This window comes from Ornithorhynchus anatinus, chromosome 1 (assembly GCF_004115215.2).
Source record: "Ornithorhynchus anatinus isolate Pmale09 chromosome 1, mOrnAna1.pri.v4, whole genome shotgun sequence".
NCBI lineage: Eukaryota > Metazoa > Chordata > Mammalia > Monotremata > Ornithorhynchidae > Ornithorhynchus > Ornithorhynchus anatinus.
In genome coordinates this window covers 103,704,990-103,732,074 of record NC_041728.1, presented here as the reverse complement: position 1 = coordinate 103,732,074, position 27,085 = coordinate 103,704,990, and the positions used below count along the sequence as shown (strand labels likewise).

Here is a 27,085-nt window from a genome sequence, read left to right as displayed (position 1 = left end):
GTTCCATTTCTTTGTTTCTCTCTCCATCTCTCAAACTTCGTCTATCTCTCTCATCCTTATTTTCCCCACCCACCTTGATGATAGTCGACTCTCTTTTCCTTTCTGACGACTCAAACCTCGTCCCGCCCCAATTCTTCCACCCCACATAGAAGTGATGATGTGCATCAACTTGTCGCTGGGACCAAGAGCACGCCAAGCAAGGACTTCCGGGGTGGGAACGGGAGGGCGGAGTGTTGCCTTTTCCAAGATCTCCTGGAGGAAGGGAAGAGAAATATTCTTGTTCCTCCCCTGAGGGTGGGGGGACGGATTTTGAGGCGCCGCTCCGAGGGGCAGGCACTGAGCTCTTGGGGGCGGGGGACAGTAGCCTTGAAGCTGGGCTCGTTTCAGCCGTTGGCAGGGATGGGTATTAAGGGTCCCTGTAAGCATTTGGAAGGGGAACTGGAGAACGGGGGCAGGGTGAAAGGGCAAGCGGGAATGGAGGAAGCTGGAGGGGGAGGGAATGGGGAAAGGGGAGAAATGGAGAAAACGAGGTGGGACGCAACGAAGGAGAGGAAAAGAGGGGGCAGAGGGTGAGGAAGGGCCGCTACACTCCTTTGGAATAGGGTACAAACTCAGCAGCAGCCTCGTATTGTCTCTTCTCCCTGTCTTCTCTCCACCACTCGATTCGGAAAATATCCCAGGGCTCGGGAGGTGTTCGTGAAGGTCGGAGGAAAGGTAGCTGGGAAAACTACTGGACATGAGCCAAAAGTGACCTTTTATGGGTCTAGGTTTTCAGCCCTCTGACTGCCTTGACTAATGTGACCAGGTTAGGATAGAGAGGAGGAGCACTAACCGTCTGCTTTCCCAGGGACACCGGCACGGTCCCTTAGAGCTTCCCTGCGCCCCTTACCAATCCCCTGTCCCGGCCCCGATCTGGTGCCCAAGGAAACTGAGCGCTGAGAGAATTTAAAAAACAACAACAGCAACAACAAAAAAAACAACAAACCAAAACCAAAACAAAAAACTCAGATGCCGTTTATTTCAGACGGAAAATTGAAAAAACGAAACCCCACATACAATTGTAAAGAACCATCTTTGGAAGGAGAAGGCCAGACTGGGCGATTCTGTACAAATTTACAGTAAGAATGATCTAAGCTCTCTCAGTAGTGTTAGCGTCTTTGCAAAACCGATTCGCACTCGGTCATAGGACAGATGCAGAAGGGGCATAGAGGTGCTGGGGGAGGGGAAAGGAGACTTTTGCTCTTGAACTCCGGCTACGGTGGAGAGATAAATCATACCTAGTCTGGGAGGGAACGACACAGTAAAACGATTCAGTAGGGCTTCTCGGGTGAGTTACGGTTACAAAACGTTTTCCTGTCTGAATAATTCACATTCATTGCGATCATTTCATTTTCCCATAAATTAGCGATGTAAACAAACATATGGGAATCTCCAGCAAACAGATAAAAATCAATATAAAAGACGACATTTTACAGCAACCATAATAACAGCATGGGTTACAGCTTTAAGAAACTTCTGTACAAGTGGTCTACTTATCACGCACACACACTCATACCCACACACGCCCATGCGCACACGCACGCACACACAAACGTTACACATCCCTGTTTTTAAAGCCATTAAGAAAAGCACACCAAGAGGACTTTCTCTCCCCTTAGTGTACACCAAGGGGACGGATACCCAAGGAGAGCGCAGGGTTTCTCTCGCACGCATCGCTTGGCGGCGGCTCCCCGCCCAAATTCACGGATTCGAGTCGAATGGACCAGGGGAGACCGCGCCCCGGGCAGTGACCCTCTCCCCATGGCAGCTCCGTCATCGTGGATCCTGGAAAGGGCCAGTCGGTTGCGAGCTGGTGGTGATTGGGAAGTCGATGTGGCCCTTTTGGGCGGTGTTGGCCTGTCGCCGGGCGGTGGAGTGAGGGGAGGGGGTTACTGAGGGTCACTGGGACAGAAAATCCCGAGGCACAAACTACTCCAGGGCCCTGTTTCGAGGGCACAACGAAGGCCGATGAGCTGTCGGTAGGTTTGACCACAGCACATCAAAGCAGGACGGCGAATTTTGCCCGACCTGCAATTGTGAGCGTGTGTGTGTGTGTGTTTGTATGTGTGTGTGTGTGTGTGTGTAGATCCGAAACCCTCCCCGCCCCCCACCCCCCTTCGCTTTCGCTCTCCCCTCCGCTTCGCATCCAGCTGGGTACGAGGGAGCCGTAAAGAGGGTCTCATCCCTGCTGGCCCCTTAGTTTCGGCCTTTGCTGTGTAGCCCGAGAGGCCTGAAGTTATCCGAGGGAAAGTTAGGTTTCTCTCTTTAGAAACGGTTTCAGGCCGGCGGGCCGGGCAGTTTGACAGAGAGGGGAACAGATCACTGACAAAGAACCTTTTCCGTTTCATCAGCGTTGTTAGGGCGACGGGCAGGAATGTCTCAGATAATAAGTCCCACTTCAAAGATTTCCCAGCTCAATAGAAAGCGGACCATCCTTTTTGATTCAACCACAAGGGCTGGCACTAAAGACGACTCAACTGTTTGAATTTTTTTTCCCCCGTGTTTATTTTTCCCCTATTCACTGGGGCACTTGGATAAAATAAACAACAAGACAATTACGGGAACATGGACTCCTAACTTTCCTGGGACCTTCCTCCCCGCCAGAAGCCCGTCGAGCGATCTCTCCAGCCCCCAGAAGACTCTGCTTGCAAATGGCAGAGTACCCCGGCCAGCCAGACTGCCCTGGGACACTTTTCTGGGAGAGGGGAGATGGGGGGCGGGGGGTGTGGGATAAGAAGGGGTGGGAGCTGTCCCCTTAGGACTGGGACAGAGCCCCCACCTCCACGCCCCTCAACTAACACGCTTATAATGGAAGCGTGAAATGCTTTAGAGTTTCTGTGTATAAAGGTGTTTCCAAGGGACCTCTTGTAGTTTCTCACTCATCCAGGGGTTAAGGATAGCCCGAGAAACCAGCTCCTCCTTTTTTTCTTTTTTTTTTTAATTAACCGATGCTGTGCAAAACACAACACTACAACACCTGCACCACATCTCGGGAGCACAACGATCAGGATAGCCCCCAAACCCCCCAAGTCAAGGTGGAGTAAACCACTACCATCCCCAAACACCCCAGCCCCCAGTCTGCAAAAAAAGTGTTTTTCAGAGGAGGGTGTATGTGCCCGGGAGCGGATTGACTGTATCAAACTAGCCTGGAGTCAAAGGTCAGCGCAAATGTATCTTAATAGACTGTCTCAAATGGAGTGTGCCTTCTTTGAAGGCAGCTTCGTATTGCTGCCCTCATTACCATAGCGATCCTAACGTGGCATGCTGATCACCATAAAACTCACACTTTCAACCCCAAAATCAGACTCTTTGAACAACCCAGGCTTGATTAGACCTTTCGCCTTTTCTTCCCCCTGAAAAACCATTTCCTCGCCTTTAGAACCCGCCGCCGGCCCGGGGAAACGCTCTCTCTGATCCCGGCACAGAGCCGAGACAAAGTGAGTTGATGCTTCAATTCAAGAGGCTCCTTTCTTCCTGCCGTTATTATCCATTTTTATTATGATCCGGAACAAGGGCTAACTCGCGTGGGTTTTGTTTACCGGAAATTAAACGAAAATGATTTAGTTCGCGTCAAACAAAAATATATACTTGTATACACAAGAGAAAAGGCCTGTTAGACGTAAATATTATGTCCTTCATGAAAGGCCTGGACGAGGCTTCCCCATTGCCATAGAAATCCTAACTTACCATGAAGATCCACCGTTGCGAAGAAATACTTCTTTGTGCGGCCTGCCTTTGATGTCTAAGACGGAGGATCCGGCCTTTCAGCTGCGCTGTCTCCTCTACCTTGAGAGCCACGTCGTAGACATCTGCAACAAGCGAATGAAAAATTAAAGGTGATTTACCTCCTCCGACAAATATTTGTATTTTAGACGAGTTGGGGTAGGGGTGGGGGTTAGAGTCATAAAGCACTCGGAAGGAGAGACATTGTTTAAAAATCTCATCTGGAATGAAGTCTTTCCCAGGCTCCGCCCTTGCATTCCCCCTCCTCGCCCCCCAGCCCCTCCAGAGCCCTCGGCCCTCCGCCCCCTGCTCCCGCCAACCTTTCCCGTCCACCGAGAAACTCGGAAAGGAAAGTTGAACTGGGTTCCCGGACTTGATCCTCAAACTCGCCGAAACGCTGTTCGAGCGCGTCCTCTGAAGGGCGCACTCTCCAAGGACAGGGCAACGGCTACAGGGATTCGGGAAGGGATTCCTCTCTCTAGCCAGCGAAAAACATTTGGCCGAAGATGTGGGTTGGCGGGAACAGAAGCTAGTCCAGCCTAGCGACATTCGAAGGAAGAGGAAGAAGAGGAGGACGAAAAGAAGGAAGAAAAGGAGAGGAGAAAAAAGAGGAGGGAGAAGAGGAGAGAGAGGAGGAAGGAGAAGAGTTGGAGAAGGAAAAGAAGGAGAAGGAGAAGGGATAGGAACAGCAGGAAAGAGAGGAAGAGTTGTAGAAGGAAAAGGCGGAGGAAGAAAAGTTGGAACAGAAATGGGAGTAGGAGGAAGAGTTAGAGGAGGAGGAGAGGAAGAAGAAGAGTTGGAAGAGAAGGGAGAGTAGGAGAAAGAGTTGAGGGAGAAGAGGAGGATAAAGAAGAGTTGGAAGAGAAAGGAGTAGGAAGAAGAGTTGAAGGAGAAGGAGGAGGAGGAGGAAGGGGAGGAAGAGGAGGAGGAAAAGGAGAAAAAGGTGAGCAGGGAATGTGTCCGTTTATTATTGAATGGTGCTCGCCCAAGCGCTTAGTACTGGCTTTGCACATAGTAAGCGCTCAATAAATACGATTGGACTGAAAAGGAGGAGGAGGCAAAGAAGAAGAGGAGGCGAGGGAAAAGGACAAGAAGGGGGAGGAGGAGGAAGAAGAAATGGACGAGGAAGAGGAGAAAGAGGAAGACTTCCACTTCCATTGCCCTCCCTGTGTGGGCTCGGCCTATGGGGTGTGCCAAAAAGCCGGCACCCTCCAATCCCTCCCTGTGATCTGATCCTTCCGATCTGAGCAGGAGGTGGGATGGAAAAGACGATCCCCAGTCGCAGGTCCGTGGCCAAGAGCAGCGCCAGCTTCCCCTGCCCAAGACCCTAAGGGAATAAACATCCTCGGCCTGGACAGGAGTGAAACTGTCCCCGGTGCAGCCCCTCCCCCGTCCCCCACCCTCCCCTGGCCTGCCTGACCCATGCGATGGACAACACACAGACTGGGCTGGGGCTTTAGTCCATATAGAAAGTTTATTGTCCCGGTCTATAGGGGCCGGAACGGAGCGGAGCCCTTTCCCTGGCCCGAGGTGGTGCGTTGCAGATAAAGACCATCCCGTCCTTATTCCTGGGTCCTCCACCTTCCCCACCCCCGCATTTCGGCTCCCACCCCCAACCCCCGGGACCGGCCGATGTGGCTGGAGGAGTCGGACCGTCAAGGCCTCACTCCCATGGCCGACACCCTCGGCTCAGTCTGGCTCAGTGACCGGAATGGGACCCCGGCCATCCGAAGGGCCACGTCGGGGCCTTAGAAGCCAGGCGGCGGGAGGCTGAGGAAGCAGCCTGCGGTGGCGGGGAAGGGGGAAGGGGGAAGGGGGCAAGGGGTGGGGGGACACAGAAAAGAGGTCCGGCTCCCAGACTCTCCCAGAGGCCCAAAGACGCACCTAATGGTCTCCCACCCAGCAGACGGAGGTGAGGTCGGGCCCGACGGGGGCCTTGGGGAATCTCTTTCCCTTCTGCCTCTGCTTTCTCTCTCGTTTCTGTCCCCCAGCGGGACCCCGGCTCCTCGAATCAAGAGGCGCTCCGCAGTACCGCGCGGAGGGGCGGGGGGCGGAGGGGGATCCGACGGGGGGCTGCAGGAGGGGCCGTGGGAGCCGTCGGTGTCCAAGGCCGGGCGGGGCGGCGCGGGGCGGTGCGGGGCGGTGGGCTCGACGGGCGGCGGCGCGGGGGTCGGCCCCCGGGCCCTGACACACGTACCATTCGCTCAGGTCGGCCGCCGGCTCGTGGGGGGCGAGCCCGGGGCCGGGGTCGGAAGAGGGGGACACCAGGGTCGGTGTGGACGAGTCGTAGCCCGAGCTGGGCGGAGGGGACTTGCAGTGCACTTTCATGTGCTTCCTCAGAGAGCTGGGGTGGGTGTAGGACTTGTCGCAGCCTCGCACTTTGCAGTTGTAGGGCTTGTCGCTGGTGTGCACGTGGGAATGCTTCTTTCGGTCGCTGCTGTTGGCGAAGCGGCGGTCGCAGCCTTCGAACTCGCAGCGGAAAGGCTTTTCCCCTGCAAGGACGCAAGCGACCAACACGGGCGTGAGCAAGGCCTGCACCAGGCGGGCAGGTGGAAAGCGGAACGCCCTTCCACGCGGTCCCCCCACCCCCACCCAAGAGGACAGGCTGGGGAGTCAGAGGTCGTGGGTTCTAATCCCGGCTCCGCCCCTGGTCAGCTGTGTGACTTTGGGCAAGCCACTTCACTTCTCCGTGCCTCAGTTCCCTCCTCTGTCAAATGGGGATGAAGACTGTGGGCCCCACGTGAGACACCCCGATGACCTTGTATCTATCCCTGCGCTTAGTACAGTGCTTGACACATAGTGAGCGCTTAACAAATACCATTATTATTATTATCATTATCTTTCACGACCCCATCGGATCTGTTTCCGTCTTCAAATTAGCATTCCCGCCAAGCGTCGGGGACTTCGGCTCCTTGAGGGCAGGGATCGTGTCTAACGACTCCGTTATACTCTCCCAAGCGCTCAGTGGAGTGCTCTGTACACATTAAGCGTTTAATACATGCCATTGATTGATTTACTTCAAAAAGGGGGCGAAGGAGGCTTTGGAGTTCAAACATGCCTCCCTCGCCCCTCGTCCATGCCCGCATCTGTCCCCATGTAAACTGTCTTTCCGTCGGCTTCAACTCATTCTCGATTCTAGCCTACTCCCCTGCACCCTCTCCCGTCTCCCTGGGCCCAGCCTGAACTGTTCTTAGAGAATGTTTGTTGATGGGTCCCGGGTTCCCTCTGAGTTACTCTATCCTGACTCTATCAGTCAGACTCTATCACTCTATCAGACTCTATCTGGGGCTCTATCCTCAGCCTCCTCATCCCCCAGGGTAAACATTTAGCACTTTCTTCTCCCCAGTCTTCCAGTCTTGCTAGTGGACGGGCCCTCGCGGTGAGATTGCACTCTTTGGAGGCAATGGCCTCCCTCAGCTCAGCCTGCTGGAGTTGAGGAAGGGCCAGTGGGGTGTTTGGTGTCAAGCTCGTGGAGGGAGAAGGACTGTCTTCACGGACCACAAAGCCGGCCACCCCTGGGGCAGAGAAGGCAAGTCTCTGAAGCAGTGTGGCCTATTGGGACGAGCGGGGGCCCGGGAGTCAGAAGGACTCGGGTTCTAATCTCCGCTCCGCCACTTGTCTGCTGTGTGACCTCGGGCAAGTCATTCACCTTCTCTGTGCCTCAGTTCCCTCATCTGACAAATGGGGATGAAGACTGCGAGCCCCACGTGGGACGTGGACTGTGTCCAACCCGATTTTCTTGCATCTAGCCCAGAGCTCAGTGCAACCTTCGGCACCTAGGAATCGCTTAACAAATACCATTAAAAAATGTCTCAGAGCCACGCCAGCGGAAGTCCCGCATCAAGTGATCCAGGAGGGAGGGGACGCGGGGTATCCTCGGCATCCAAACTGGGATCGCTCGGCCTTGGGGCAGGCCAGAGGGGACATGTCTGTCTGTTTGTCAGCTCGGAAGCGCGGTGCCGGGACCGGCCTGCCCCGGGAAGAGCCACGCATGCATCCCTCCGGTCCGGGCCGCGAGTTTTCCGCGGATCGACGGATTGCGAACCGTGGCCCGGGCCGAGGGCTTGGCTACACCTGGCCTCCTGGAGAGATAGGAAAGACCCCCGCTGGAGTCCGAGAGGGAAAAAAGCAGCTGGGATGCGCGATTCGGAAGAGGCCGCGAGCCAAACGCCGACTACGGGGGAATTGCGGTTTTCTCGAAAGCCATTTGCAGAGGACCATGCATTCACGGAAACGATCTGGGCTTGGGCTGATGGAAACAAAGCCTCCGGCCAGCACGAGCGCAAATCGAGGCGAAAAGGCGGTGCGTGTTAGGCGATCAACGCGTTGTTTGCCGACGCCCGCGGGGCTTTGCTGCGTGGGGAAGTGACCTGCGCCTGCAACCCACGACCCCGACCCTTTCCGCCCTCCACCTCCCCCGCCCTTATCTGGCCCTCGGATTTGGGGGATTGCCAAGGCGCCGTCCATTTCCCATTTCCCATTTCTCATGCAGATGCATTTGTTTTAGGAAATCCGCGGATGGCAGAGTAGGTCGGTGCCAAGCCGTCCGCATGCGCCCCTCGCCGCCCGGCCGGACGCCACGAATGACTGCAAAACTCGTAAAATAAAATCACTTACAAAAAAAGATGTATCCAACTCCTGAAAAAGAGAAAAGGGTGTGGAAGCGGGGGGAGGGTTTCGAGGGATCTCTCCCCTTCAAAATAAGAACAATAATAAAACCAAATTCGGGTGTTTGCCTCCCGGGAGTTGCGTGGGGCAGAGAGAGGCCCGACCTGCCGAGCGGCACGGCCTAATACACGCAGGAGGGGATTTTGTGCCCCACCAGGTCCCCTTCTCCAAACTGGTACCTGGTTCGGAGACTGAATGCGGGTCCGACTGCCACTCCCGCTTTCCTCGAGCTGGAGCAGCGACCCCCACAATCCGCCCCCACCCACAATCTCCTCCTCCCCATCGCCCATCTTTCCCGGGCTGACCCCGGTCTTGGCTCGCCCGGCTGACCCATCCACTGCCGTTGGGGGCCCCGGTGACCTCCGGCTCCCTTCCCAGCCTCCCGTCCATCCTTCGCCCTTCCCTCCGCCCTCCTCCCGTCTCCCGGCCCTGCTCGGTCCCGGTAAAGGCTCCTGCCGCCGCGCCGCCGGCCGAAAAGCTACTTGTAGGTGGACCCAGGCCACCGGAGGCGGCTCCCCCTTGTTCCTCCTCTCGTGCCCGGCCTGGCTTTTTTGGGCGGCCCTGGCCGGGGGCGAGGAAGAGAGTGAGTGGAGGCTGGAGCCAACGTCGCTCCCGGCGGCCAGGCTGAGTGTCCGTTGCCCTGCAAGCCCGTTCCCTCCTCTCCTCTCTTCCACCATTGTCCCGGGCCCCGCCAATCGCCAGCGAGGCCCGCCCGTCCATCCGTCCTCCCGGCCGGGGGGCGGAGGCCGGTCCGTTCGGCCCAGGCTCGCCCCGGGAAAGCTCAAAGCCCCGGCCGTCCACGCCTCCTCGCGCAAGGGAAACGCCATTAATATTTGAAAAGGCAATTATTTTCCCGTGGAAGCTATAGAACGTTCTTCATGAATAATTTGTGGCCAGTTACTATCGCAATTTCCGAATCGTTTTGTGGTCGACAACTCCGGGGGTTTGGAGAGCAGCCCTGGAGCAAGAGAGAGCCCGTGGGATCTGTCCCTCCAGACCGGCCTAGGGCCGCCAAGGAAAAGCCAGTCTGGCCTCCCTTCCACATTCCCACCCTATTCTGTCCCGGCTGTTCCTGGGACGCCCACCCTCGCTCCGGCCATCGGAGTGACCACCGCGCTCCGGGCTGCAGACCTCGGTCCCCGATTCGCCCAGCGCCCCCGACGCCTCCCTGGGCGACCAGGGCAGAGGACGTGGGCACTGGCTCGAGGCTGTTAATCCTGCTCTGGCCCCATGAGAAGGGGACTGAGGTGGCCGATGGAATTTCCTCTCCCAGCTACTAGGAATTGAAATAAAATGGAACAAAAACGGGGGTGTTGCAGAGTGGCCGGGGGGCAAGATGCTACCGCAGGGTGCGGAGAAGTCCCAGGACCCCCGGTGGAGCGGGAAGGAGGCGGGCAAACGAGGGGCTGGAAGGGAAAAGAGGAGCAGGGAGAAGGACGAGCTCGCCCCTCTCCCCGCCCCGTGGGCGGTAGCAATGCTGTCCGTGGGGCGGCCCGGGCCTCTCGTTTCCCGTCGTCGGAAGCGGGACTTTGGACAGGGTGTGTTGGAAAGTACTGGGGCTCACGGCGATCGGCTCGGTCGTTTAGCAAGGGGGAACAGGGATGGAGCGGCAGGGGGCAGTAGGAGAATGAGGAAGAGGAAAAGCAGCCACTCTGCTGGAAAAGATTGAAATCCCCGCCAATGCGGAGGGGGGTGGGGGTGGAGGGGGAGGAAAGGGAGGTGGTGTTGCTTCTTTGATTTTCGCAGAAGAAAATCAAAGCTTAACATGATGGCAAACCCGGGCTGCTAAAGGAATTAATACGATTTTGCAGGCTGGCCTGGAAAAAAGGGGACACTTCCTACTTGAATTTTCCATCATTTCTGATGGTTCTGGCCGGCCGGAGGAGTTCAAGCGCGGCAAAGTCTCCCAGCCAGCCAGCTACCTTCCCCTCGGTTCCCCGGGACGAACAGATGTGTGTGACACGTGGTCCCATTTCTCTTTACAGTTCTGCAAATGATACTGAGAATGGATGGGCCGAAGCACCCTGGGATCTCGTCTAAGAGGGGATGAGGCTTGCTCGAGCCCTGCCTATGAACGGCGCCCTGCACACACACACACACACACACACACACACACACACACACACACACACACACACACACACCCTCTCACACAAGCACACACTCTCTCGCCCTCTCCATATATAGATATGTACGTATATGTGCATATACCCACAGTTTTTGTGGGAGGGGGTGTGCATGTGTGTGGGGGTGGGGGGTAGGGTAGGGGGATGTTTGTGTGTGTTTTTCCCTGAGGCCTGAAGGTAACTGTTGAACGCAAAGTGGCAGCTGCTACGTTCCCACCGAGCTGGGAGCTGGAACGGTTCAGCTCCATCAGTCAAAAAGGCTGGGAAAGCGATTCTCCTCCGGCTTCTCTTCCAGTCGGGAGTTTGCACAATGATTTGATTTCTACATCTTTTGAGACAGCCTCAAACCGCGTGACCACGGGTCACGTAACGACACTCACGGCTACACAATCTCGGTCACACACTCCTGCGCACGTATTTGCACGCACACACCCTCTCACACCCCGTCGTACGCGCGCGCAGATTCGCCTTCTGGTCTGCCCGTCTGAGTGTCTGTCAGCCTGTCTTTCTTTGTCCCTCGCCCCCCACCCCACCCTAGCAGAACCAGATCCGATACCGACGTACAAAGTCCCGGAAACTTGAATGAATCCAAGAATAGTAACGCAAAATGAATATTTTATGGCCTTTGGCACAGTGAACGAAAAACAAGAGTTGGAGCTGGAAAATAAAAAACACACACAAAACAACCCGGCTAGCAAGGGGCGGGCGCGAGCCCCAACAGACAGGGATACTCCCTCTCACTCAGTGACACAGACAAACAGAGACACCCAGACAGAGAGACACAAATACACTCACATACCGCCCCTGCCTTCAGCCCACTGGGGCGCGCCCGCTCTCGATACCGACCTGTGTGCGTCCTTTTGTGGATCTTGAGGTTCTCGGAGCGGGCGAAGACCTTCCCGCAGCCGGGGAAGGGGCAGGGGAAGGGCTTCTCTCCGGTGTGGACGCGGATGTGGTTGACCAGTTTGTATTTGGCTTTGAAGGGCTTGCCCTCGCGCGGGCACTCCTCCCAGAAGCAGATGTGGTTGCTCTGCTCGGGCCCCCCGACGTGCTCCACGGTGACATGGGTGACCAGCTCGTGCATGGTGCTGAAAGTTTTGGAGCAGAGCCTCGAGGGCCCCGGGCCAGCCTCCAGCCACTTGCAGATGAGCTCCTGCTTGACCGGCTGCCTCAGGTAGCGGAAGAAGGCGCCGGTGCCCCCGTGGGCCGCCAGGCTCACGTTCAGGTTCATGCCCCCGCAGCTCTGCAGGGAGGCCGTCGAGGAAGGCTCGGTCCTGGCCGAGGCCCCGGGGCTGAAAGGTTCAGCCCGGCTGGGCCCGGCCAGAGAGGGCCCCGGCCTGAGCTGTCCGTTCAGGCGGCCTCCTGGGCCGGCCTGGGCAGGCGGCTGATGGAGTCCGGGGAACAGAGAGGGGATCCCAACGCCGGGGCGGAGGTGGCGGTCATGATGTCCGGAGGGGCTACCTGCGTTTGAGACAAACGGGCCATGGTGAGACCGCGGGGGAGGACAGAGGGAGAGGACGGGGGTGGCAGGCCACTGCGCTTTCGACAGCCCCTACCGGGGCCTGCGGCGCCTGGCCTGCGGGGAGGGAAGAGAGGGAGGGGACCCTGGGGACGGTTCCCTCTGGACTAGAGACCCCCTCGGCTGGGCCTGCCATGGTGGACGGTTCCCTCTGGGCTAGAGACCCCCTCGACAGGGCCTGCCATGGTGGGGGAAGGGGGAAAGAGAGAGGAGAGGAAGGGGGGAAGGGAGAAGAAGAGGGGGAGGAGGAGGAGGTTGAGGAGGAGGAAGAAGAAGAGGAAGATAAGGAAGGAAAAGAGGAGGAGGATGGAATGGAGAAGGGGGGAGCCAGAGGTGGAGGAAGAGGAGAAGGTAGTGGTGGAGCTGTCCCAGCGGACTCGGTGACCCCCCTGGGGGGCGAGGGATCAACGACGGTTCCGGGCCGGTTCTGCTGGGAGAGGGCGGAGGATTTAGCCTCTGCCCATCCCATAAGGGCTCCCGGAGCTACAGCCACCTGACAGCGGGGAAGAGGGAAAGAGAAAAAAAAAAAACTTTGGCAAAGTTTTTTTTGTGTATGTGTGTGTGTGGGGAGGGGAAGTTTTGGCCTTTTTCTTGTTCCCTCTTTTTGATGCCTCCGTGGAATCCCATACGCTTCAGAGGAGAATAAAGATTCACGAGCCTGGCTGCTGCCCAGGGAGCCGAACAATCACCCGGCCTTCTGATAGGCTGGCGCCGGGTGATTGACGTCACTGATGACAGGTCCCGCTGGAGAATGAAAAGCTTTAAGCTGGAGAGGGAAACCACACGCGAGCGCGCACACACACACACACACACAAAACACACACAGTCTGCACATGCGCTCTAGCTTGAACCCATCTTCTCTGTCTTCTCTACATGACCCCCCCCCCCAACACACACACTTCCTCCCACCTCTAGACCAAAAGCAACGGGCGTTTTGCAGCAGGCTGTGTCTTTGCGGGAAGTTGCAAGTTGGGGGTAATAATAATGATAATGATGGTATTTGTTAAGCGCTTACTCTGTGCCAAGCACTGTTCTAAGCGCTGAGGTAGATAGGTGATCAGGTTGTCCCACGTGGGGCTCACAGTCTTAATCCCCATTTTACAGGTGAGGTAACTGAGGCCCAGTTAAGTGACTTGCCCAAAGTCATACAGCTGACAAGTGGAGGAGCCGGGATTAGAACTCATGGCCTCTGACTCCCAAGCGCGTGCTCTTTCCACTGAGCCACGCTGCTTCTCATTGCTATGTCCACAGGACCTCCACTCGAGCTATCCGGGAAAGGTTGGGAGGTGTTCAGTGACCCCGTCAAGTTCAGAGAGGTGCCCGCAGGGCATTTGCGGGGGTGGGCGGGAGCAGAAGCCTCCAGAAACCTGCCACCGAAAAATCCATGGTACTTTTATTTTCCCCCTAGCTCTTTGCCTAGCTATCTCCTCTCCCCGAATCTCTTCTCCGTTCTGTCTCCTGACTTCTCCCCGCTTTACCCGAGTCTAGGCAGAGGCAACCCCTAAGAGGGCCGTAAGAAGATCCAAAGGTGGGTTTGAGTCTAACCCTGAGTTAGGGGTGGGGTTGCCGGGGTTCCCGGGACCCTATAAGAGGGACAAAGGGGCAGAGACAATAATAGAGAGAGAGACTTGGAGAAACCGAGAGACAGGGAGAAACAGAAAGACTGAGATAAACAGAGATATGGGGGGGGGGCAGGAAAGCGGGGGAGAGAGCAGGCTTTTCCCCAAGGCCCTATGTTCTCGGGAGGTACTCTGACCGGACCGGTGCCAAAATAATAATAATAATGGTATTTGTTTAGAGCTTACTATGTGCTAGGCAATGTTCTAAACGCTGGGGTAGATACAAGATAATCTGGTTGGACACAGCCCCTGTCCCACAAAGGGCTCACAATTTAATCACCATTTTACAGATGAACGAACTGAGGCACAGAGAAGTTAAGTGACTAGCCCAAGGTCATACAGCAGACCACTGGAGGAGCACAAGAGGGATCCCGATGTCTTGGGATCAGCTCTCGGGAAGGAAGGAGGACAGGGCCTTCCCTGCGACACTTGTTGCCTTGAGGATTAATTGTCTCGCCGCTCCAGCTCTCGCTTCCTAAGGGAGCCACACCATGACCCAAACCCGGGAGGCTTCAGTCCCGGAAGAGAATTCCTCTCCGCGGGCCCCCGCCGGGACTGGGAGCCCTCGTATTCCTGGTGCCCAAGATCAGGCGGAGTTTGAGCTGGCTCCGCACCCGCAGGGAGATAATTTCCATTGTCTGCCTCTCCCGGATAGTGCATTCCTTAAACGGCTTCCTCCCGGGCTCAGTCAGACTCGGCAGGCCCTAGCCCAGACCCTGCTGGTCCCCGGGGTCCTGGCTCGGGGGTGGGTCCAAGCCCAAACCCAGGACTCCGGGGCCCGGCGGGTGGGCACTGCGGGGTCCCGGTTTGGTGATCTAAAGAAGCCCCTCCTTCATCCCCAGGAGGGGCTTGGCCAATGCCATTTCCGGGCTAGAGAGCTGAGGAAGAAACGAGGGGGGTGGGGGGAAGATTTGGAAGAGGGGCAGGGGGGCCCGAGTTCAGCACTCTGAATGGACCTGTGTCTCCAGCACCACAGCGGAGGTGGCAGAGATGCGCAGCCCTTCCCAGGAACTCGTAATAATAATAATAATAATGTTGGTATTTGTTAAGCGCTTACTATGTGCGGAGCACTGTTCTAAGCGCTGGGGTAGACACAGGGGAATCAGGTTGTCCCACGTGGGGCTCACAATCTTAATCCCCATTTTTACAGATGAGGTAACTGAGGCACAGAGAAGTTGTGACTTGCCCACAGTCACACAGCTGACAGGTGGCAGAGCCGGGATTCGAACTCGACCTCTGACTCCAAAGCCCATGCTCTTTCCACTGAGCCATGCTGCTTCCACAACTGGTACTCCTGCCCAACTCCGCCTGCCCTCCCCTCTCACCCTCCAGGCTCTGCTTCAGGGGAAGGGTCCGTTTGCAGTAAAAACGCAAACTTCACCCAAATCCCTAGGGTCGCAAGCACTAAGCTTCCGGGCTCACACCTCATCCGCTGGGCCCGTTCTCGAGTTCCACGGAACGTTGTGGCCCAGCCCGGGAGTAGCGTCTCTCTTGGGGCAGGGTGGGATGGGGTGGGTCCAAGGCCTGGTCCGATTTCACCGACAAGGCTCAGGGCACCCCAACTTCCCCAGCCACTCTGGGGTAGGGGCCGGGGCTAGCTTAGTTCCCCGGTCCTGGTCAGGTCTCACAGGAAGTCCATTTGAAGGGCCAGCGTCCTGGGCAGGTTCTTCCTTTCCCTCTCTTTTTCTCGCTTTTCCCTCTCTCCTCTCTGCCCTAGCTTGGTGTGCGATGGACTGGAGGCCGAGAGAGCAAGGCTTCGGGGGAAAGATGACCTCTCTGGGCCTGCTTCTGCCACCTCTGGCTGGGCTCCAACCTCCCTGATTCCCCGATGAAGTTCACGGAGAGGGGAAAGAGACAGAGGCTGACCACAGAGCCCCCCTAAGCCGCGGGGGAGGGATTTCTACACTGCTAGAAATCCCTCGCCTCGCCTCTAAACCAACTCTTATCCTCGGGGCCCGGAGCCATGTCTGCTCTGTCCCCTGAGACGCTGACTGCTCTCCCCGAAGGCCGAAACTCTTGGACCAGTGCACGAACAATTAAAAGACGTTCCTCTCCTGGGCCAGGACTTTTCCAGGCGATCTATGGACTCTGGCAACCTATACCTGCTACCTCTGGCTGACTCCTAGGGTTTTTTTTTTCTTTTATTTGCCCAACATGTGTGCTCCTTGTTGAGAAAAACAACTTTTAGCTCCCTCCTCCTCATGCAAAACTTTGAAAGAATGCAGGGCCTCTTTTAGGCCTCGTTTAGCCCTAGCGTCTCTGGAATGGGCTGCTGCTCACCCTGGCACCCTTGGGCTTGGTCGTGTCCAGCCCGGGCGGAACTATTGTATGGGTAACAATGATAGTGACATCTTCACACATTCAAAGCCATTACAGGTTTACAATAGAAGATTAACCATTCACAGAGCCCCAGTGCCTCTTTCAATCAGGCACCGCTGCTCTCTCTTTCAAGGGAGAAGTGGGAGAAGCCGTTTGGCCTCATGGACAGAGCAGGGGCTTGGGGGTCAGAAGGACCTGGGTTCTAATCCCGACTCCACCACTTGTCTTCTGTGTGACCTTGGGCAAGTCACTTCTCTGTGCCTGTTACCTCATCCATAAAAAGGGAGGTTAAGATTGTGAGCCCCATGTGGGATGGCGGACTGTGACAAACTGATTAGGCTCTGTACACAAGTAAGCCCTCAATAAATACGATTGAATGAATGAACAAATTAGGTTGTATCTACCCCAGGACTTTGTAACGTTTCTGGCGCACAGTAAGTGCTTAATACCATTTTTTTTAAAAAAGGAGAAATTTCCCTGAATCAAAATCTTTCAAGAGCTTGGTGACAACCGTGGCAGGCAGGGACCAGCAGACCCCCTGCTGATGGCTAAGGAGTCCCGCATCCGGGCAGATACCTGGAAGGAGTTTATGAAGGGCGGATTGGGGCCTGCCTGGGAGGGAGACCCTCAGGGAATGACCCGAGCGGGAGGGGAAGGGGGCAGGGAGTAAAATGGGGTTGCTGCTGCCTGCCCTCTCCTAATCACCCCCTTGGAGTTTCGGGACTTGGGAGTGGCCGGAAGGGATTTTCTCTGGGGACTGCTGTTCCACCATTAGAGTGCTAAGGGGCCTTCCGGGCGGGTTCGCCCCCGAGAGGGCAGAATCGAAGAAGGGTGGGTGGAGGGTGGAGGGTGGCGGGCAGGCCCAATGGGAAAAGTTGCAGAAAGCTGGGTACTTCCCGGGAGCCTATTCTTAAAAGCCCTGAAATCAGTCCTAGGAGGGATCGCTGGGTGGGGGCAGAAACGTCGGCATCCAATTATCAGTAATCAATAAACTTTGCTTTTTTCTTTTTCTTGCCGAATAAGATCGGTTCACTTTCCTGTTGAAGTATAAAACCAACCAGTCCTCGGCTAGCCTTCGGAAGGAGATGGGCAGCTATAAGGGTGGTGATTATTGCATCTTTGAATGTGCATGTGGCTTAGTTGAAAGAGCACAGGCTTCGGAGTCAGAGATCTTGGGTTCTAATCCCGTCTCTGCCACTCGTCAGCTGTGTGACTTTGGTCCAGTCACTTCACTTCTCTGTGCCTCTTTTACCTCATCTGTAAAATGGGGATCAAGACTGTGGGCCCCACGTGGGACAACCTGATCACCTTGTATTCCTCCCCCCGCGCTGAGAACAGTGCTTGGCACATAGTAAACGGTTAATAAATACCATTATTATTATTATTTGAACATGTGTGGATGAAAGTAAGCCTGGGTGGAGTTGAAGGGGTGAAAGCGTTAGAGATTTAATTCTCTGTAACAGAGAATTCAGCGGCGGAAGAGAAACGCCACTGAAAAAAGGCCTCTTAGCCCCTCCTCTTTCCTCTCTTTCCCCGAGATAAGAAAGCTTACCAATCTGCGCTTATGAGGGAGTTTAAGTTTGTTCTTTTGGGGCTCGGGGCCAGTTCAAGGGGACGGAACCTCTGGGGCGGGGAGGAAGGGGGTCTTTTCTAAAATAGAGACAGTCCCCCTCCCCCATAATGGGGGATCCCACTAGCCTTTGCCGGGTCCCTCCTCTCTCCCACAATCGTTCAACGAAACTGCATTTATCTCGGAAAGCCGCGGGTCTTTCCTGCGGTCCAGGAAGAGAATCCCGCTTGAGATGAAATCGCTTGGTGGAAGAGAAAGCGCGGGTCTCCCGCTGAGCCACGTTTGGGGATGTGACCCTCCTGATCGGCGGCTCTGTTTGGGCTGCTTTCTGGCGGGGTTGGAACTGAACCCGGATACATGGAGCCGGGGGAAGGAGGAAGTCGTCCGACTCCTGGACCAGACTCGCCTTCCATCCCATCCCTGGCTGCCCCTCTCCCCCCGAGGGCCCGGTTAGGGACCTTTCTGCGGCTAACGCAGCCAACCCTCTCTATCTGCTCCTGGGCGAGGGTCGGGCCTTGGGCGGATAACGAGGTGGGTCTGGAAGGGGAGAGTTTAGTTGCGGCTTGCAAACCGAACTGAATATTCCAGCTGTTACATTTCCTGTCCACTCAGCACGATGTGCCCGCCAGCCTGCCGTGCATTCGGCAGGGGCTGGCGGACAACCACCTTAGAAGGGCGCTTAGCTTCGGAAATTCACCGACCGGTCGCTCTGGGGGATTTCCCGAGGAATTCCGGGGCAAAGCCTGAGATCCACTTCGCTTCCCTCTCTGCCCTCAACCTAAGGGGGAAGAGCGCCTCTCTGTCGCTCGGGCGACTCTTTCCAAAGAGAATCTTCCTCTGCGCCCTGGGAAACTTTGGAAGCAACAATTCTCCGGAGGAGAGTTTCCTACTGGTGGAGAGAGCGGCCTGAGAGAGAGGAGGGTGTGAGAGACAAAAAGAGGAAGAGAGAGGGGGAGACTGAGAGAGAGAGAGAGAGAGACTTGTGAGAAGCAGCAAGAGGGAGAGAAAGAAACAGACAGAAAGAGCGAGACACAGAGAGAGACTTGCGAGAAGCAGCAAGAGGGAGAGAGAGAGAGAGAGAGAGAGAGAGAGAGAGAGAGAGAGAGAAAGAGATCCCAAATCACATGCTTATTTTAAATCCAATATTCACTGTCGTCCTTCAGCAGGAAGAGATCCTCCGAGGTACCCGCCAGAAGAGACGTCAGTCACTGATTCCCCCGACAACACAATGTGGAAACTTGGTCGCTACCGCATTGTGCAAGGCTGGCCTCCCTGGTCAAGATGATACGTATCATGTAAACCCCATCAGCAAGATCAAAGTCTTCTTCTTTAATGGGATCCAATACATGTCAGATCTCATTCCAATCAAATCGCCCGTAAATTAATCCAAGATGAATATGTCATAGAATAATGTGACAGTGGTATCTCAGAAGGTCAGGGGCTGGAGGACTTCAATGAGAAAGTCTTCAAATATTAATTCTAGGACGCCCAGATGAGAAGGTATTGATCCGGATTAACCGGCTGCAGGGGGAGAAGGGAGAGGAGAGGGGTGCGGGGGAGTTGGGGGGGAGGGGGAAAGAGGAAGACCGCGGGTTTATGTTTATGTAAGTACGTTAACCATCAAGCCGCAAAGCAAGCTAGCGCCTTAAAGCTGACACATTCAACCCACGGCCCAGCTCAAGCACCTTCTCCCGCGCGTCTTCATCAGAAATTCGAAACTTACTTGACTCTTTCAGGGCGTTTCGGTAAAGTCGGAATCTCTTCCTCATCACCAGGGAAGTCTTGAATCTCATTTTCTGACTTCGTCTCTGTGTGGTGCGGATGGAGGGAAAGGGGGAAGAGAAAAGGTTCCACTGAAAACGCTGGGCGGTGCTGGGAGTTGCCCCCCAACCCGGCGCCGGAAGGCTCCCCCCCCACCCCCAACTCTCTCGTCTCCCCCCCACCAAGCCCTCGCCTGCATTTGCTAGGTTCTGTTCCTTCTCTGGGCAGTTCTAAATGGGAAGGCTCAGGGGGGGCCTTGGCCGATTCAGAGCGCCTTGAGTTTTCCTGAGGATTTGGAACAAATGGGGCGGAGGACAAGTGTCCAGCCTGGCTTTGATCTGATCCTCGGCCCGCGGCTCTTTGGGGCTAATTCAGTTTGCCTTGACTCCCATGGCTTGTGAACCGACCTCCAACTCTTGAAATTTGATTGCGAGGGGCCCAGGTAACTCCAGCTTTTCCCCGGACGTTTATCGCTCGGCCTCACTGGGGTCCCCGGGGAAGGGAAAATGCAGCTGGCTGTTGGGGTTAGCTCTCGGACAAGGGTCGATATGCTCGAAGAACATATCGGACATACGTAGGTGCAAGAACGATATAAATATGTGGGTCTATGAGTGCGTCTATCGGTGTGCAGCACTGGGCGTGTGTTATGTGATTATCTTTGTTTAGTGATGAATATGACGAGTAAATGTGTAAGGTGTATATATATCAGGGGTAAAAGGGTGTCAGGACAATGTTCAGTTGCACCGCCCCACCGCCCCACCCCCCGCCAATCCAGACTCGAACACCCGTACACCAGACTCCCCCCGCCACACGCACACACACACACACACGCACACGCACACACACAAACCAAATCGACACACATACATACCAGGCCTATACACATCCACATAGACTCAGAAACAATCATAGAGACTCAAAAACTCTATCGGTTATTACTGTCCAAGCGCGGAGTGTAGTGCTCAGCACACAGTACGGGCTTAATAAATACCACTGACTGATCTGATGGTTAAAAACATCATTACGAGGCACAGACACACGCAGCCACAACCCACCCTGGGGGACGAGGACACCCTTCTCCCCATCTTTCTTCCCTCCCCAGGGTCGTCCCCTGGAGTTTAATCTAAGTCGCCCGGACCGGAGCGTGAAGCTGGTGAATGCGAGTCTGAATCGCAGATGGAATTGATTTTATTCCCCTGCGGGTCATTTTGGCGGCAATTTAGGCGGCATCCCCGGAGACTTTTCCTCTAATCGCCCTACCGACCCCGGGGGTGGGGTAAAGGGGGGGGGGAGCTGAGGCTGCCCTGGACACCCCCATCCCCAACCCCCGTGTCGGTCGGACCCCCGGAGGAAGAGACTGGTTACGAGGCCGTAGGAGGGGAACTGGTTGGGGTTCGGTCCCTCTCATCCCGAGAGAACTGGCCATCTCCTCCAGCTCGCTGTTTTAGACCTTGCATTCTCCCAGAAGTCGGTCTGGACGCCCCTGATGAGAGTTTGGGGTTTGTTTTCTTTTTTTTGTTTGTTACGTTCTAACTCAGCTTCGCCCTTCCCCGGAGATGGACACCAGAGATGGGGGCCTTTTTTTTTCCCCCGTGGCAAGACGCGGGCAGCATTTCGGAGGAGGAAATTCCCTAAAGATTGACCCCCTCCCACCCCCACCGGCTCCTCCCTCCACCCTCAATCCTCTCGGACCCTTCCCACCACGGCTGGCCAAGCTGTCACCCCATCTTCGGGGGGGTGGCCCCGCCATCTAGTTTAGCCAGACTCCGGTCACTGTCTTTCCCGTGGGTGGCCCCGGGAGAAGTGGGGACCCCGACAGAACCACCATCAACAGCCTTGCTTTGATCCCGTGGCCTCCCCGCAGGACCCGCGGGATCCTTTTCCCGGGACTCGGTCGACCGCTCCCATCGCCCTCCCCCGCTCCTTCAACGCTGTGGGCTCCAAGAGCAACCCTAACCCTAGCCACTATCCTCCCAACCCACCCCGAACAGGATCAGTCTATCACAGGCTCCCCTGTGTCCCCCACGACCGGGGTCTGGTACCCTAAGTGGGGCCGGGGGAGTCGGGACCGGGGAGGGAAGCAAAATTGGGAGGGCCCTGGGGGAGGGAAGCCCCCCACCCGACCCCCAGCCAGGACGGAGCGTCTAGCAAGGGGGGGGGTCCCGAAACCCCGTTCCCCCCGGCAAAGGGATAGCGGGAGGGGCGACGGCACCCCGGTGGACCCTCGGCCCTGCCCCAAGTTAGCCCCCTGTCTGGTTCCCACGGTGGGTTCGGGGGAGGGGCGGAGGGGTGGAGGGAGGGAAAGAAGAGGAGACAAGCCCCGTCCCAGCTCTTCCAGTTGACGACCCCCCTCCCCAGCGCCCCCCACTCTCCCCCCACCCCTCATCCCCGGGGAGGGGGGTTGGGGGCGTGAGACAGAGAAACCCCAGAGCGCCTCCCACCACCATCACCACCGGGCGTCTCCCGCACCTCGTCCCCCTCTCCCTTTCCGACCTTTGGGGCGGCAGGGCTCCGTCCCTTCCTTCCATACTTACCCCGCTTCACCTGTTGCTTGGTTTTTGCTCCTTCAGGCCCGTCACTTGGGGCGGCGGCGAGGGCAGGGGCCGGGCCCAGGGACCGGCTCTTGGGCAGCTCCGGCCCGGCGGCCCGGCCTCATCTCGCCTCTTCTGGCTTTCGGGGGCGCCGATCGGGGATGGGGGATGGAGCAGAAATGAGCCGTCAGGATGATATTTTAATGGCTTATATGTCACGTTGGTGCATGTGGCTTTGAACTGGAGCCCGCTCTCGTTTCCTGCAGAGAACGCCGCAAATCCCCCTTGATAACTTCTACAGCCACAACTTTCCTCTCTCTCTCTTTCTCTCCCTCCCTCTCTCTCCCTCCCTCTCTCTCTCCTCTTTTCCTCCCTCCCTCCTCACACCCACTCTCTCTCTTGCCTGCTGGACCTGTTCCCTAAAAGCCCTCTTGGCCGCAGTTGCGGGACTGGTGGGGGGAGGCTCCCCTCCTTTCTAGAGGATTTTCACTACCCACTCCCTTAGGTATATAAATAGAAGGCGGGAGGGGAAAGGGAGGCGGGGGCAATGTTCAGGGTGGCTTTCCCCAGATTGAATGGAGCTGGTTTGGAGGGGGGGGAAAAATACTTTTTCTTTGTACGTCTGGAGTGAAACCGCCACCCAATTTCCACTCCGAGACGGGAGAAAAAAATCTCCACGTGCTTCCTAGGTTGATAAAAATAAAAATAATCGCCTTAAAACCCGAAGCTCGTCGTCCCCATTTCCCCTCCCTCGCCCCCCCAACTCCTTCCCATGCCTCTTTCTGTCGGAGGGTGGGTGACTCTCGAGACGTGATCACGGGCAGCAGAGTGGACTTGTTGCTGTGCCATCTTTATTGGATTTCTGGGTGCCCCCCGCCACCTTCCCCAGCTCTTCTAAGTCCCCCCCCCCAGGGCACCTGGGGCAGCAAGAGGAGGGTGCTGAATCTGCTTAAATCACCCCACCAAGAGTTGCTCTACTCTTGTATTTGAGGACTGGCCGGCGATCTCCATAGCCAAAATAGCTCCCTCGTCCACCCAACCTCATTTTTGCCAATGAAAAATCAGATCAAATCGGCACCGAGATATGCCAGCCGAGTCGCCCGCCTCGTGCCCCAAGCCCGACCAGGTTCCAGGCGAGCTCCTCCGCCCGGTCGCCTTCCCCCGCTCTCTCCCCTTTACCTGCCGTGGGCATCTCGCGGAAGGGACTCCTTTGAAAGAAGGAGTTAAAGTTTCTTTGTTTCGAAATAAGAGTTTCGGGCTCAGATTCAGCGACAAAGCCGCTAAAGGGAGTCTCAGACAAAGAGGAAATGGAATAATTCCGAGTCTTGCCTTTTTGTGTTTTCGTTACTAGAAAATCATTAGACCTAATGAATATGCAGGCGATTTAGGAAACGCACGGACGGCGGGGTTTTAAAAATAGATGTGCCGCCAAAGGGAACAGGGTTGGTTGGTTTTTTTTTTCTTTTTCACGTCCGCACATAACGCAAAGGAAAAAAAAAGTACAAATGTTGCTCAGCGTAATTGATTGAGTCACCAAGATTTTCTGCTTTTAAGTGCCATACTTCTACCTTTCAACAGTCATTTTAATATATAGTCAATGGCTCTTTGTAGCGAGGACAAAAACGAACTCTGCGCAGTTTCTCAATAGACTTTGAGCTGAGGAAAGACAGGTTAATCGAGGACTGCATCTAGAAAACAACCAAGTGTTGTATGTTTGCACTGAATCCAAATGTCTGCATTTTCCTAACTAAATCAAAGGGAGTGTTATTCCTTTTTCTGCTCACTCATCTGAAGGTAAGTAAATTTTCTCTGGCGATCAAAAGCCTGCTCCGCAACAAAGACCCCGCCTGCTTTATCCACCGTCCTGGTGCGGCGAGTGGAGGAATTTCAATAACTGTGACAAGGGTGACTGATTTGTGAACCAGAAAAGGTTTGAATGTCAGAAAATTTACATTGATCGTAGCTATCGAGGATTTTAAATAATAATAAAAAAAGTCTTAGGAGATCACTGGAAAGCTTCACGCGGCCGAGAAAGACAATACGGCTTTAGTAAATTTACAGTTTTACCTGAACAATAAGAGCCGGTTTCCAAATTGAAAAAAAAAAAAGAATAAAAGGGAGTGCTAGAGAGAAAGAGGCAGAAAGGAAAATCGAACAAGTAGGGGGAGAGAGAGAAAAGAAAAAAAAATGACAGCCGCCCCCTCCCTCCCAATAAAAACGCCCATTAAAGCATCCCTCCAAAGTTAAGCTCTCTCACCCACCTGCCTTCGAATGGGCACAGGACCCGTGATTTAGTTAAAAAAAAAAAAAGAACTGATGGGAGTTACCCCGAGAAATCACATCTCTTGTCAAGGGAGAGGGAAGTGCACATATGCTCCTGAGATCTTAAATTATAAACAAGGGGGTGGGGTGGGGGTGCGAGGGGGGAGACGGGGCAAGGGAGGGGGAGAAAAAAACTTCAAAAGAGGAAAATAACAAAAGAGTCTTTTGCCACCCTGAAAGGAGAGAGACAAAAAGGAGGAAAGGGAAGGGAGAAAGAAAGTTGCTGAATCTGGACATTCTGGAAGTGCCTTTAGCCATGTTTACCCTCATCATCCCCTTTTCTCTTCCTCCTCCTCCTCATTATCATCATCATTATCAAATAACCATCAAGGAACAGGTTAGGTGGGGTGGGGGTGGGGGGAAGAAAAAAGAGGTAGAGAAGAAAGGATCCATGGAGAGGTATATATGATAGAGACATCTAGGTATGTGGAGATGTATAGATCTATGTATATTTTTTTTTTTCTGTGAGGAGAGGGGAAAAAAAATTTGGCTAAAAAAAAAAAAAAGTTGCTACTCCTGGAAGCCCTGTTTGTCAAAAGGAGATGTCAAGCGCTTTACAATACCTGGGATGGATGAGCGGGACCGGCCAATCAGCGGCGAGCTGGGCCTTTGCGCGCCCTTAGTTGGAGAGGCTGCAGGGGAAGGGGGGGGTGGGGGTGGGGGGGAAACTCAGCGGGACCAATCGGAGCCCACGTCGTCCGGCACGTGACTCCACCCCCTTCTCCCATTCATCAAGGGGGGGAGGGGGGCTGGGGGTGGGGGCGGGGGACGGGCAGGAGGGGAGGGGAGGGGGGGAGGGGGGCCGGTGTCGTCTTTTCAATTCATTTATCTGCAGGAATGATTGCCGCTATCAGTCTCGCGCTCACCGCCCGGCTGAGGAGGTGAAAGTTTCTCCCCGGGAAGATAAACCGCAAAAGACAATATTGTGCATGATTTGCGCCTTTCTTTCTTTTTTTTCCTCTTTTTTTTGGGGGGGGGGGGGGGCGAAAAAGCCAAAAAAAAAAAAGAAAAAAGGAAAAAACGGAGCGGGGGAGGGGAGAAAGAGGGCGAGAGAGGGCGAGACGGCGAGAGAGCGAGAGGGAGAAAGAGAGGAGGAGAGAAGGAGCCAGCCGGAGCGGAGCGGGGCGCGGAGGAGCGGAGCGGAGCGGTGCGCGGAGGAGGAGCGGAGCGAGCGGGGCGCGGAGGCGAGCCGAGGGGCGGCGGGAGGAACGGGGGCGGCAACGCATCGCGCAGGAGCCGGGAGTGCGGGGGGAGGGGGGAAGGAAGGAAGGAAGGAGGGAGGGAGGGAAGGAAGGAGGGAAAGAAGGAAAGAAGGAAGGAAGGAAGGAAGGAAGGAAGGAAGGAAGGAAGGAAGGAAGGAAGGAAGGAAGGAAGGAAGGAAGGAAGGAAGGAAGGAAGGAGGAAGGAAGGAGGGTGGGAGCCAGAGAGGGAGGGGAGGAAGGAAGGAAGAAGGAAGGAGGGAGGAAGGGAGGAAGGAGACGCTGCCCCGGGCAGCCCCCTCTATGCCCGCCAGTGGGGAGGAAGTTTTTTGGGGGTCTGCGCGCTCTCCGGCCGCAGCCTGATCTGAGCGGGAGTTAGCCGGTCCTTGTCGGCCGGGCCCTTGAGGGGGGCCGGGGTCGGAGCCTCCTGGTCCTCGCCTCGGCCGCCGGGGTCGGCTCCGCTGGGGCCCGGCGCCCGGAGGCCGAGAGGGGGGCCGGGGGCACCTGTCCGGAGCCCCCTGAGCCCGTCCGTCCGGACCCCGTCCCGTTCCTGGTCGTGGTGGTGGTCCGCGTCCGGCCGGTCCTCTGCGTCCTAGCCCCGGTCCTCGTCCTCCCGGGCCAGCCGGTCCCAGCTCTGGTCCTCGTGCTGCGGGGCCAGCCGTTCCTAGCCCTCCTCTTCGTCCTCCTGGTCCAGCCGGCGGTGGTCGTCGCAGCCCTCGTCCTCCGGGGCCAGCCGGTCCCCGCGCTCCTCCTCTTGGTCCAGCCGTTGGTGTTGGTCGCAGCCCTGGTCGTCGTCTTGGTCCACCCGGCCCAGCCGTTGCTGTTGGTCCTAGTCGTCCTCGTCGTCCCGGTGGTGTTGGTCCTAGGCGTGGTGCTCCTCCCGGTGCGGCCGGTGGTGTTGGTCCTAGCCTTGGCCCTCCCGGTGCGGCCGGTGCTCGTCGCCCTCCAGGTGCTCGTCGCCCTGCAGGTGCTCGTCGCCCTCCGGGTCCAGGCGGTGCTCGTGGTCGCCCTCCGGGTCCAGGCGGTGCTCGTCGCCCTCCGGGTCCAGGCGGTGCTCGTCGCCCTCCGGGTCCAGACGGTGCTCGTCGTCGCCCTCCGGGTCCAGGCGGTGCTCGTCGCCCTCCGGGTCCAGGCGGTGCTCGTCGCCCTCCGGGTCCAGGCGGTGCCCGTCGTCGCCCTCCGGGTCCAGCCGGCGCTCATCGTCCCAGCCTTCGCCCTCCGGGTCCGGCCGGCGCTCATCGTCCCAGCCTTCGCCCTCCGGGTCCAGACGGTGCTCGTCGTCGCCCTCCGGGTCCAGGCGGTGCTCGTCGCCCTCCGGGTCCAGGCGGTGCTCGTCGCCCTCCGGGTCCAGGCGGTGCCCGTCGTCGCCCTCCGGGTCCAGCCGGCGCTCATCGTCCCAGCCTTCGCCCTCCGGGTCCGGCCGGCGCTCATCGTCCCAGCCTTCGCCCTCCGGGTCCGGCCGTCCCAGCCTTCGCCCTCCGGGTCCGGCCGTCGCTCGTCGCCCTCCGGGTCCGGCCGTCGCTCGTCGCCCTCCGGGTCCGGCCGTCGCTCGTCGCCCTCCCGGTCCGGCCGGTGACCGTCGCCCTCCCGGCCCCTCGGAGCCGGGTCCAGCCGTCCCGGCCGGTCCTTGGCGCCTCGCCCTCGTCCCCGGCCGCCGTCCTCTCCCGCGGGGGCCGGGCCGGTCCTCCC

At 56.7% G+C, this 27,085-nt stretch overlaps 1 protein-coding gene across 3 annotated transcripts; it reads right to left on the bottom strand.

Annotated features, from left to right (window-relative positions):
- Positions 1-998: 998 nt before the first annotated feature.
- Positions 999-22,206, bottom strand: ZIC4 (Zic family member 4). Of its 3 annotated transcripts, XR_003763149.2 has the most exons (7): positions 21,879-22,206; positions 19,307-19,391; positions 11,403-12,017; positions 8,380-8,400; positions 5,960-6,254; positions 3,727-3,848; positions 999-1,896 (listed from the first exon to the last, which is right to left on the bottom strand). XR_003763149.2 is itself a non-coding variant. In XM_029076310.2 (6 exons), coding segments are annotated over exons 2-6 (1,002 nt in total). In that variant the 5' UTR covers positions 19,377-19,391; positions 21,879-22,206; the 3' UTR covers positions 999-3,847. The 3 variants fall into 3 exon arrangements, 2 of the variants coding, with proteins under 2 accessions (XP_028932143.1, XP_028932144.1); XM_029076310.2 differs by having other exon boundaries at positions 999-3,848; XM_029076311.2 differs by lacking the exon at positions 8,380-8,400 and having other exon boundaries at positions 999-3,848.
- Positions 22,207-27,085: the final 4,879 nt, after the last annotated feature.

What these genes read in the sequence shown, in the direction of transcription:
- ZIC4 (XM_029076310.2), bottom strand. Translation starts at nt 19,376, where the DNA reads ATGAGATTCAAGACTTCCCTGGTGATGAGGAAGAGATTCCGACTTTAC. An exon ending in AAACGCCCTGAAAGAGTCAA is followed by an intron (nt 12,018 to 19,306) that starts GTAAGTTTCGAA and finishes TCTCAAACGCAG; the next exon opens with GTAGCCCCTCCGGACATCAT. An exon ending in CCACAAAAGGACGCACACAG is followed by an intron (nt 8,401 to 11,402) that starts GTCGGTATCGAG and finishes TCTCTTTTTCAG; the next exon opens with GAGTTGGATACATCTTTTTT.